This window comes from Chiloscyllium plagiosum, unplaced genomic scaffold (assembly GCF_037043375.1).
Source record: "Chiloscyllium plagiosum isolate Xiang-an unplaced genomic scaffold, Cpla_swu_hap1 HiC_scaffold_30, whole genome shotgun sequence".
Taxonomy (NCBI): Eukaryota; Metazoa; Chordata; class Chondrichthyes; order Orectolobiformes; family Hemiscylliidae; genus Chiloscyllium; species Chiloscyllium plagiosum.
Genome location: NW_028270168.1, coordinates 11,918,482 through 11,930,993, shown reverse-complemented (window position 1 = coordinate 11,930,993; position 12,512 = coordinate 11,918,482). Strand labels below are relative to the sequence as shown.

The 12,512-nt window shown below is 39.9% G+C and overlaps 1 protein-coding gene across 3 annotated transcripts in view; it reads right to left on the bottom strand.

The window, feature by feature from the left end:
* The window catches only part of LOC122563513 (receptor-type tyrosine-protein phosphatase U-like), a 374,817-nt gene that overhangs the window by 201,501 nt on the left and 160,804 nt on the right, over positions 1–12,512 (bottom strand). For all 3 annotated transcript variants that reach the window (XM_087976736.1, XM_087976734.1, XM_087976735.1), the window contains exons 11-12: positions 6,958–7,060; positions 5,345–5,618 (exon numbers count right to left, since the gene is read on the bottom strand). In XM_087976736.1, coding sequence (XP_087832862.1) covers positions 5,345–5,618; positions 6,958–7,060 — 377 coding nt within the window. The remainder of the gene's footprint in view (positions 1–5,344; positions 5,619–6,957; positions 7,061–12,512) is intronic.

The window sequence follows — 12,512 nt, the reverse complement described above, 5'->3', positions numbered from 1 at the left end:
GAACTTGGGTTCCTGCACTGTGAGGCAGCAGTGCTAACCATTGTGCCACCATGCCGCAGCATAAGTTTATTAAATTGACTCTTGGAATGTCAGGACAAATATATGAGGAGAGATTCAGTTGATTGGGATTATATTCACTGGAGTTTAAAAGAATGAGGGGTGGAGCTCATAGAAACCTATAAAATTCTAACAGGTTAGATCCTGGAAGGATGTTCCCAAAGGTGGGGAAGTTCAAAACCAGGGGATAAAAGCAAATTACTGAGGATGCTGGAATCTGAAACCAAAAGAGAAAACGCTGGAAAATCTCAGCAGGTCTGGCAGCATCTGTAAGGAGAGAAAGGAGCTGACGTTTTGAATCTAACTGACCCTTTGCTCTCCTTACAGATGCTGCCAGACCTGCTGAGATTTTCCAGCATTTTCTCTTTTGGTTTCAAAACCAGGGGTACAGTTTAAGGTTAAGGGGTAAACCTTTTAGAACGGAGGAGAAATTTCTTCATCCAGAAAGTGGTTGAGGCCAAAACATTATGTGTTTTCAAGAAGGAGGTAAGTATGGCTCTTGTGGCTGAAGGGATCAATGGATATTGGGGAAGGCAGGATTAGAATATTGAGCTCAATGGTTGGCCATAGTCATATTGAATGGCACAGCAAGCTCAAGGGGCCATAATGCCTGCTTTTGCTCTTATCTTCAATGTTTCTTTGCTTCTATATTTCTACCATTATTCCTCGGTCTTATGGCCACAATTTAATAATTCCAGTTCAAGTGTTGAATCATGTTATGTGACAGGATAGGCCCTTGGGAACCAGGATCTTATTTTATTTCAAAGCCAAATACTGTGAATGGTGGAAATCTAAAACAACCACAAAGAATGCTGGGGACACTCTGTTTCTCTCTCTACAAACACTCCTGGGTCCTCTAGCAATCATGGTTTTTGTTCTGATTTTATTTATCTTGATCCAAATAATCAACAACTTTGAGGAATCTGAAATTATAACAAGGGCTGTCGAGCTGGTTGTTGCTATGTCGGAGATCAATATTTATATAAGCTATAATTAATAAATCAAGATCATTGAGTCAGCATGGACGGGTTGGACCGAAGGGTCTGTTTCCATGCTGTACATCTCTATGACTATGACTCTATGAGTCATGGTAATGCTACCATCCCCAACATGCTGCATTCTCACTGTGCCCTTAAACAATACTAGGTATAATTCAAAATTTTACCGACTCTTAAGTTTTTGCAAATGGCCCTAAGTAGAAGACTGAAGTTATTCAGAAAATAAAATGCTGGAAAGAGTTAGCAGGTTGGACAACATCATGTGGACAGAGAAGAGTTAACATGTTGATTTTTCTTTCGTGGATCCAATTTCCACTGTTGAAGGTCAGGAACTCACAAATACCTCGGGGTGTTTGTGATGGATGTAATCAATTGTGGCTGCCCCAGAAAGTCCCATTCAAGTAAAAGGTTGACAGATTAACAGCTCCACCATCTGAGGTTGGAGCTACTGAAGGCAGCTCTCTTTTCATTTGCCGGCCACAAATTATGTAACCAGGAGGCTTAGAATTTTTAGACATCAGGAGGAAACCCCTCACAGTTCTAAGGCCCACATTTGAAGTGTTACTTTCAAATAGATTGGAGATTCGTTTAGTCATTAGGAATGTGCCAGTTTCTTGGGTGGTTTCCTAATGCGGGGGGTACCCAATGCAACTAATTGAATAACTTATTGAGCTGAGGGCGGTATCCTTAAGGAACCTAACTGGTTACCTATTTTGTCCTTGTAGCAGCTAGTATTCAGGACCCACCAATTCTGCCAAATCCAGTGGAGGTGAAACCATGTTGGAAAGCTGCCCACTGATCAGGATCACACTACATCTTCACCTGCCTCCAGTCCTATCTGCTCAGTCAAGCAAAAAGTGAGCCCAATGTTTCAGATCAATGACCTTGCATACACATTAAAAGATTAAAGCATATACATACCAACATAGCAAAAAGAATTTAGTACATGATAAGAGACGGGATTTGGGGTGGACAAGTGAAAAGAGAATCAAAGGAAGTGATTGTAATAGGCTAGAGGTAAAAAGTTAAGGAAATCCTCTTTCTCCAGTTTGATGATAAGACATTATAGAACATAGAACATTACAGTGCAGTACAGGCCCTTCAGCCCTCAATGTTGCGTGTTATCTGAAACATTAACTGTTTCTCTCTCCACAGTTAGAATTGCTCAGCTTTCTTCAACATTTTCACTTTTCTCAATTTAAGTTTCCACCACCCGTGGTATTTTACTTTCCAGTCAGATTATTCATGTTTATTCATATTCTTATAGAATAGAATCCCTACAGTGTGGAAACAGGCCATTTGGCCAAACAGTCCACACCAACCCTCTCAAGAGTAACCCACCCAGACCCATTCCCCTACCCTATTGCTCTAAATTTCTCCTGACTAATGCATCTAACCTACACATACCTGAACACCATGGGCAATTTAGCATGGCCAATTCACTGAACCTGCACATCTTTGGACAGTGGGAGGAAACCAGAGCAGCCGAAGGAAACCCATGCAGACATGGGGGGAGCATGTAAACTCCACACAGACCTGAAGCTAGAATCAAACCTGGGTGCCTAACGCTGTGAGGCAGCAGTGCTAACCACTGAGCCACCATGCTGCCACATATTCATAACAATTCATATAGTTATGACCTGTAACCTGCACACTGTACAGCTGGGAGGGCAGAGAGGTTTGTTGTATATTGGCATGTTAATAGATTTGCATTTATATGAGCAGCAGAGTGGCACAAACCAATAACTTTAGAACATATATGCTCATTTCAGTGACAGTGGCAATAGTAAGTTTAAAGGAAATATCACTTCCCTTCTACAGAAATATTGAGTACTTGCTGCCTGCTCATATTTTGAAATCTGTTTTTCTTTGTGCATATACTTAGAAACACAACAGGATACAGAGGAGAGAGTCAAATTATATCATATATATTAATATCACAACATAATGGAAAGATGCTAGACACCGTAAACTAAACAACTTGTGTTCAGTAACTGGTGCCTAATGCTGTTGATCTGCAGCATTTGAAGGACCCAAAGCATCTTAGAACTGTGAGATATATGGGCAATTATTATATGAGTTATGCATCTTTATTTCGTGGAGATTAGTCCCAGGGAAGGAATAAATTTACCTCTGTTGGAGTAACATGCAGTATAGACATGCAGAAATTTACTGTTCATTTTGGATAACATCCAGTTCTTTGGATAATATTAATTTCTTCAAGCACTCTGAAATTGTTCTCCTTGAGCAATGAAAGTTGAGGGGAGGCTTAGTACAGATGTTCAAACTGATCTGCACCCTTAACCAAGCTGTTCTAGTACACCTACTGAACTGGCATCTACCCAACAATGTGGAAAATTGCCCAGGTGTGTCCTGTCTACTAAATCAAGCCTGACCAACTACCACTTTACTCTTAATCATCAGCAAAATAATCAGCTAGTTGAAGCTCAACTTGGGTTCCACCAAGGTCACTCAGCTCCTGATATCACTGTTGACTTGATACAAACATGGATAAAAGAGCTGAACTTCAGAGTTGAGGTGTGTGTGAGACTACATTTGACATCAAGGTAGCATTTCACTGAGTTAGTGTGAAAACTAAAAGCACTGGCAAAATTGGAAACATTGTGAATCGGGGAAAATGAAACTCTTCACTGGTTGTACTGATACCTTGCACAAAGAAAGCTCATCATGATTGTTAAAGGTCAATTTTCTCAGGTTCAGGGTGTCATGGCAGAGGTTCCACAGGATACAGTCCTAGGTCCAACCAACCTCAGTGACTTAATATTAACCTTCTTTTCATTGTAGGGTCAGAAGTAAGCTTGCTGCTCGTGTTTTTTTTTTATTCACTCAAGTATAAAGAATGGACTAGTCAAAATTCTCAGGGGAAAATTGGAAGTGGAAAGTTACTTGGTCATAGCAGCCAGATTTTTTTATCCATCAATTTAGATGGGAGAAAATTGTCCAGGCCCTTTTTTTAAAAATCAAGATATAATTCACCACGCTCTATTCTCACAGCATGGGAATCTTTTTACATAGAAGAATGTTCAGAGGAAATGTTACCCATGCTTCCTCTAAAAAAGGTCCCCTCCAGTCTTCTGTTGTTGACAGAGTGCCATAGGTGTCAGAAGCTCTGTAGCACTTTGGCTGGCCGGTTTTTATTTGTAACAACATAATAGGAGCAACAGTAGGTCATAGAGTCATAGTCACACAGCACGGAAACAGACCTTTCAGTCCAACAAAACCATGCTGAACATAATCCCAAACTAAACTAGTCCTACCTGCCTGCTCCTGGCCCATATCCATCCAAACCTTTCCTATTCATGTACCTATCCAAATGTCTCTTGTAAGTTGTAAGTGTACCCGCATCCACTATTTCCTCAGGAAGTTCATTCCACATGTGAACCACCCTCTGTGTAAAAACATTTGCTTCTTGTGTTTTGTTTTAAATCTCTCTTGTCTCACCTTAAAAATATACTTCCAGGTTTGGAAAAACCCCAACCGAGGGAAAAGACAATTACCATTAACTCTATCTATACCTCTCATTATTTCATAAACTATCAGGTCACCTCTCAACCTCCTACGCTCCAGTTAAAAAAAATGTCCCAGCCTATCAATCCTTTCTTTATAACTCAAATCCTCCATGCTCTGGCAACATCCTGGTAAATCTCTTCTGAACCCTTTCCACCTTTTAATAATATCCTTCCGATAATTGGGCGACCAGAACCAGACACACTATTCCAGAAGAGGCCTCAAGAGATCATGTAGCTCTTTGGGATTTCTCCACCACTTAATAAAATCATGACTGATCTTCAAACTCAATTCCACTTCTCCACAAGTCAACACACCCTTACATCATGGTTCGGTGTGAGAGGATTAGCGGTTAATCAGTGCCGAATTTAATCCTATCTAAACCAACAATCATAAATGTGAAATTTTCCTGAGACATTGAATCATGAGGAGAACCTGATTGCTAGCTCATTGTTAGGTAGCCCCAGCACCAACTCCATTATCCAATACAGCATCCAGTTGTGGTAATGCAATGTTGCTTTGGCTGAGGTTAGCTAACAGGAAAATTTCACATCTAAGGTTGTTGATTGAGATAAAATGGAACAAAGAAGATCAAGGAGGTACTGGAAAGGCAATGACAAGAGTAAACCTGTCATAAAACAGGATACAGATTCACCTGGTTCAGAACTGTAAAAATGTGAATTAAATTCACTCAGCTCCATCAGTGCTGCTGAACTGATAGTTGGGAATTGAACAGTTAGTTGTAATCATTGTATACTTACCCCTTTGAAATTGCTCATGGCTTGAAAGTAGATGCTATAATTCTTCTTAGATACCAGCGGTACATTCCAATAGCCATTGTAAGTGCCATTATCTCCAACAGTGAAAGGCTTTAGTCCTGGAAGGCTGCTAGGTGTGAGCTCAGCACTGTAATAGTATGGCAAGTCTTCAGTTGCAGCCTCTTCCCATTTAATGGGCAAAGGAAAGCACTTCTGTGTTCTGGGTTCTTGCTTCACTTTATGTAGATTGTTCTGTTTCACAACGATGTGGTAAACACTTTCAACACAATGTCCAAAAGAAATTTATAATTAATAAAGTTATATGCGGAGCTTATTTGGAAACATTTAGAATAAAAATACAACAATATCCATTTCTAAAATGTTAAATGGACAAAGTCAGAAATCACACAGTACAAGGTTATAGACCAACAGGTTGATTTGAAATCACAAGCTTTCGGAACCTGACGAAGGGGCTATGTTCTGAAAGCTTGTGATTTCAAATACACTTGTTAGACTATCACCTGGTGTCATGTGACTCCTGACTCAGCCCATCCGAGTCCAACACCAGTACCACCACATCATGGTTAAATGGATGGACTAGAAAAGCTGTCTTTGAGACAGAGAAGATTAAGGAGAGATGTGATAGAGATCTTCCAAATTATGAAGGGTCTAATAGAGTAAAAGAAATACTGTTACATACACTAGAATGATCAGTAGTCAGAGGATACAGATTTAAAGTAATATGCAATTGTGGTAACATGAGAAAACATTTTAAGGAGCGAAGTGACCTGGAATGCACTGTCTGAAAGCTGCAAGGGGCAGATGAAAATATGTTTCACCTAAGTACTGATGGCACTTCATCTCTTTTCTGAAGTGTAACTTTGTGGGAGGCAGTGAATAACAGGGTTAACCTCTCAAGAAGAATACCTGAAAGGGATCATTACCCATGCCGAGTCTCACATAAAATAAATAGGAAACTTCATTATAAGAAAATCTTATAACTTAATAATTCTGAAAAAACTCCTTGTGTTCAAGAATAACAAATATATTGCAATTTGTTGATTTTCCAAAGAAATTCTGATGCAGAACTGTCATTATAATTCCTCCTGTCCTATTACCTCTTTTAGGGCTATGTGAAAATAAATTGATTGACATGTGAAGCAACGGCATTGATGAATACAAAAAAACTATAGAAGGGACTTTGTGGAATGACTATGTTCCAGTTAAAATCAAATTTTAGAAATGTACTTTTGAATGTTTAGAATGTTGCTATTGATAATATCCAAATTTCCAAAACTAACCCTCTCCCATATACATCCCCTTCATGTGTGTACACATTTATCTGTGTTTGTAAAAATGGCAACTGTGGCTAGCACAGTCTTGCTGAACTGATGTGTGATTTTGCATGTTATGTAAATTTCAATATTATTTCTATACTTTCTCCCTCAGTGATTTTACTGAAGCCTCCCTATGATAAATCAAAGATTTAAGATATCGAGCTTCCCCACTCTTCATAGATACTTTGTGATAATAATCTGCATGGAATATATGGCTCACTGTGGCATGACTGATGGCTGCACGCTTTCCACAGTTGCTTTGTCAGCAGGAAATCTCACCTGATTGAAGCACCACGGCCTCGTGCTGGCTTCAGCTGGACAGTAATGGTGGTATTCGTTACCTCTAGTGGAGAAGGCATGCTACCATACACAAAGAGAGGAGCTGCGGGAGGGACAAATTTCAGAAATGTGATCAACCATTTTAAATTAAGACAGAGAGAACCCATTCTCTGAACCAAAGACATCTAGAAGCAATCCAGGTTCACACATCTTGACATATTGCTGATTAATTCTGCCAATGGTTTAAAGGTTTCACGGAAATGATAGCATAAGGACAGCACAGGTAATGACTGCTTTTGGAAAGTAAGGTAGACAGGAAGGAGGCTGGAAGAACACAGCAAGCCAGGCAGCATCAGGAGGTGCAGAAGTCGATACTTCGGGTATAACCCTTCATCAGGACTTACGCATCTCCTGATGCTGCCTGGCTTGCTGTATTCTTCCAACCTCCTGTCTGTCTACTTTGGATTCCAGCATCTGCATGGAAGGATAATCATCGTGTTAATGGACTAGTAATCGAGAAGGTTCAGCCAATAATCTAAGAGAACTCAAAATCTCACCATAAAAGCAAAGGCACTTAAATCTAGTTTAATATATTCGGTACAAAAAAGTGAAAAAAATAGTTAACATTGATTATCTTAAAAGTCCATTTGGCTCACTTGTAGGCAAAATAGCTGCTGTCCTTATCAGATCTGGTCTATATGTTACTCCAGTCCTAGAACTTGTAGTTGATTTTTAACTTGCCTGTAATGTCCCAGCAAACCACTCATTTGTTTCAAAGTGGCAACTCCCCACCATCTCTTCAAAGGCAATTAAGGATGGCTTGAGTTCTGACCTTTACATATTCAAGGACAATCCTAGGTTAGGTCTTTATTCATTGGAGTTTAGAATAATTATATATTGAAATATATAAAATTTTGGATGGACAGACAGAGTAGCTGTTTTTATTTGTGGCAGCATCTTGAATGGGGAACATAGTTACAGAATAAGGGACACTCTTTTAAACTGAGAAGTGAAAGAATTTCTTTTCCCAAAGGGCAGAGAATGTCTGGAAAATGCTGTCCCAGAGAGTTGTGGAGGCTAGATCACTGAAAATACTTAGAGATAGTGGATAGATTTTTGAAATGTCAATCAGTTGGGATCTGGGCAGGATTGAGGGGCTGAATGGCCCACTTAGAAACGTGGGAATTAGGAGTGGGAGTGGTAAAGTTTACTCACATAGGCCAGGAGTAGCAGGTAAAGAGTTTAAGAAATTAGATATTAAGAGATACAGGATCCCCTCAACTTTGATGTTGAAAGATGAGGAGAAATGTACCTCTGAACAACTATTGTCAGAAAAGGTACAAGTAATGGAAAAATTCACAGTGAGACAAAAAGTGCTCAATTATGTAGAGTGAAGTTAGAGTGTCCAGTGAAGAGTGGAGAAGTTGTGGTAGGAGTACTAGACAAACTCTCAGTTCCAGGAATACAGTTTGTCCTTGCTAATGATATAGCTAGTTCACAGGTAGGTGTGCTGCCTACTTGCGGTTGAAAGGCTAATGGAAATTCAGGCAACCAAACTATTGCAGGACACATATCCTGGGACTTCTCCCAAATGTGTGGTAACGAGGTCACAAAGTCACCAGTTGAAACAGGAGAGATCAAAGAGTATAGATAAAAAAGTTGAAGTGGAATTAGCAGAGACCCTGTTTGATTAATTGGTTGACACAAACCAGGAGCAGATAGATGACAATGCAGACATTTTTAGCTCAGATATATTAGCTGAGTAACAGCAGAAAGATGAAAATTTAAAGCAATTGTATCAAAAGGAATACATGGAACAAGAATCTGAATGTTCCCTGAATGTTACTATCCGAAAAATGATGTCTTAATGCAAAAATGGAGTAAACACATATTCAGGCAAATAAGAAATGGGCAGAAGTTCATCAAGGAGCGGCACGGTGGCTCAGTGGTTAGCACTGCTGCCTCACAGCACCAGGGTCCCAGGTTCGATTCCAGCTTTGGGTGACCGTCTGTGTGGAGTTTGCACATTCTCCCCGTCTGCATGGGTTTCCTCCAGGCGCTCCAGTTTCCTCCCACAGTTCCAAAGATTTGCAGGTCAGGTGGATTGGACACACTAAATTGCCCATAGTGTTAAGTGCATTAGTCAAAGGGAAATGGGTCTGGGTGGGTTACTCTTCGGAGGGTCGGTGTGGACTGGTTGGGCCGAAGGGCCTGTTTCCACACTGTAGGGAATCAAATCTAAAAAAAAAGTTGTATTGACGGTTGGTTGTGGAATGGAGGTGTTGCGAGTGGCACATGAACTACCAGTAGGGGATCACTTAGAGGTGAAAAAACTCAAACTACAAAAAAATACATTTTTACTGGCCTGTACTGCACAAGCATGTCTTACATGTCAGGCAATTGGAAAACCACAGGCTGTAATAAAATCCATACCTTTAATACCAATTCTGCATTTGTGGAACCTTTTATAATAGTCTTAATTGATTGTGTAGGACCCCTACCTAAAACAAAAAGTAGGTAACAGTATTTTTTAACAATAATAGACGTGTCCACTAGGTTTCCAGAGGTCATTCCATTTTGCAATATCACAGCTAAAAGGATTGTAAAGGAGTTACTCAAATTTTTCACTATATACAGACTACCCACAGAGATACAATCAGATTAAGGGTCAAACTTCACATCAAATTTTTTCAAGGACCTTATGGACAGCTTAGGAATAAAACAGTTCAAATCTACTGCATACCATCCAGAGTCACAGGGAGCATTAGAAAGGTGGCATCAGACATTAAAGACCATGTTGAGGGCTTATAATCAAGACTATCCAGATAACAGAAGTGTGTTTGTACTTTTTAGTGCAACCAGAGATGCACTAAATGAATCAACCAAATTCAGTCCATTTGAATTAGTTTTTGGGCATGAAGTGAAAGGACTGCTAAAATTGATTAAGGAGAAATTGGTAAGTCAGAACTCAGAGATCACATATTTGGACTATGTGTCAAATTTTTGGGAATTTGACACATAGTCCGAATTCAGAGGATTCTGAATTGGACATACTTCAAATTAAATTGGACAATGAGGAAATTGTCAAAAATTGGGATAATCAAAATGACCTGAAAGAGTTATTACCATCACATGTGGAATAAGCAAAGTAGAAATAAGCAAAGTACTAACTTAATTACGCATGATGAAGATAAAGAAGATGCAGTTTTGATTAAGCAGCATCCAAGCAACACCCTTATAGGCGTAACTCTCTAAAGTTGGCACACGTTTAAAAGGAGATTAAATGCATGCTCCAAGATGACATAATCGAAATGAGTTACAGCGACTGGAGCTCACAAATAGTAATGGTGCCAAACCAGACAGTACCCAGCAGTTATGTGTGGACTGTCACAAAGTCAATACCATTACAAAGACTGATGCATATTCAATTCAGTGTTTGGAAGACTGTGTTGAAAAGATAGGACAAATAACTTATCTTTCTAAGTTGGGCCTGCACTTTGATAGCCACACCTAATTACGCAAATTCATTCAAAGTGGCTATCAAGGCGAATGATGTGTGTGTTGGTGCTGTGCTCTAGAAAGACCTATAGGGTATTTTTCCAGGAATTAGAACATTCATCAGCAGAAATGTTCCCAGTTGGGAAGAAGACTTTAAGCATTACAACATTTCAATATTTATGTTACCAGTAATGAATCTGAGACAATCAGATACACTGATCATAACCCATTGAAGGTTGTGGAAAAATGTAAGGACAGAAATTCCTCATTGTTTAACTAGAGCTTATTGTTACAGCCATTCAATGTGAAAATTGTGCATGTGGCAGGTCGAGAAAATATGATTGCCAATGCATTGTCATGACTTGAATGAGAAATGGATGCGTTCAGTGGCAGGAGTAAAATAGACAGAAACAGAGTGTAGTATATTTGCATGATTATTGTCAATGTAACGTTATGGGTGTTGTCATGTACTAACAATTTAAGATTAAGGGGTTTTAAAATGAAGCCACCTTTGGATATTGATGGTTCATTTCTTTTTATGGGAGGAGGTGTGAAAATGCTGCTCCATTAACAAGGTTATATTGTCCTTGGTTTTGTTTTCAGGAGATTGTAAAGACACAGGTTCCGAAATGTCTGGGATTGATCAACTTGAAGAAACCTTCATGTTAAAAAAATACAATGAAAGGGGAGTGGCCAGTTCTCCCAGCTCAGCTTTCCTCTGGTTTAGTTTGGTTTGGTTTTAATAAGCAGTCAGTTGTGAAGCTGCTGGACCCAAAGAAGCAGATCCATGCTGATCCTCCTTCTTTCTGACACCTCTCCTGTAAGAACCTGTGTTTGATTTTTTTCCTTTTTTGCCAAGGGATATTTATGGGGATTGTTGCAAGTATTTGGACCAGCATCATTTAGTTGGGATAATCTGTTGGGTTTTCAGATATGTTAAGTTATTCTGTATTCTGTTCTGTTTTGTTTGTGTTTCAGTCAGTAATCTTGCAAATAAATTCTGTTCTGTTAAAAACTAAGTGGTTGGGCCAACTACATCACTCCTGGAATATCCACACCACACCTGCTTAAAACAACTAGCAAAGTAAGAGTCCGGGCTGCTTTCTTGAAATGCTTTGAGAGGGTCTAGCCTGGTCCATAATAGCATGAATAGGGTGAATGCACTCAGTCCTTTTCCCAGGGTTGGGGAATCAAGGACTGGAGGGCATCAATTTAAGGGTGGAGGAAAAAAGAATAAAAGGAACCTGAGGGGCAACTTTTTATACAGAGTGTGGTATGCATGTGGAATGAGCTGCCAGCAGAAGTGGTTGAGGTGGGTACATTAATAACATTTAAAAATCATTTGGACAAATATATGGATAAGAAAGGTTTAGAAGAATATAGGCCAAGTACAAGGAAATGGGGTTAGCGTGGATGGACATTTTGGTTGGCATGGACCAGTTTGGGCCAAAGGGCCTGGCTCTGTGCTGTAGGACTCTGTAATTCTTTGTAAACACATCTCGCAAACAGTGAGTTCCAGCCACTTGCATTTAAAAATGCAATAGTTCATTCTTCCTTCCACAGTTCTTTGCTTAAAGCACTCCTTTTCCATTTGGTCCACAATCCAAAATAAAGAAAAGTAAAAATTTTGAACCCCATCCAATCTCTCTATCTACCATTACTATCTTCAGTCTTTGCCTGCCACATGTGTTCTAAGCCCAAATTCTTCATGCACACCATTAGGACTGGGCCCTGCCTGGTCATAAGCCTCCATATCCCATTTTATCTCACACAACCTTGACAGCCCATTTCCATGTATCTCTCCCATGTGGAACCCACCACATTGTACTTCACAACCAGGAGAAAGTCAGGACTACAGATACTGGAGAGTCATTGTTGAGAAGTGTCGAGCTAGAAAAGCACAGCAGGTAACGTAGCATCTGAGGAGCAGTGGGGTTGAAGTTTTGGGCATAAACCCTTCACTAGGAATGTGGAGGGGGAAGGGGTCTGACACGTAAATAAGGGGGCAAGGGGGTCAGGGTGTGGCTTGGGGGGCGAGTTTGCTGGGAAGGCAATTA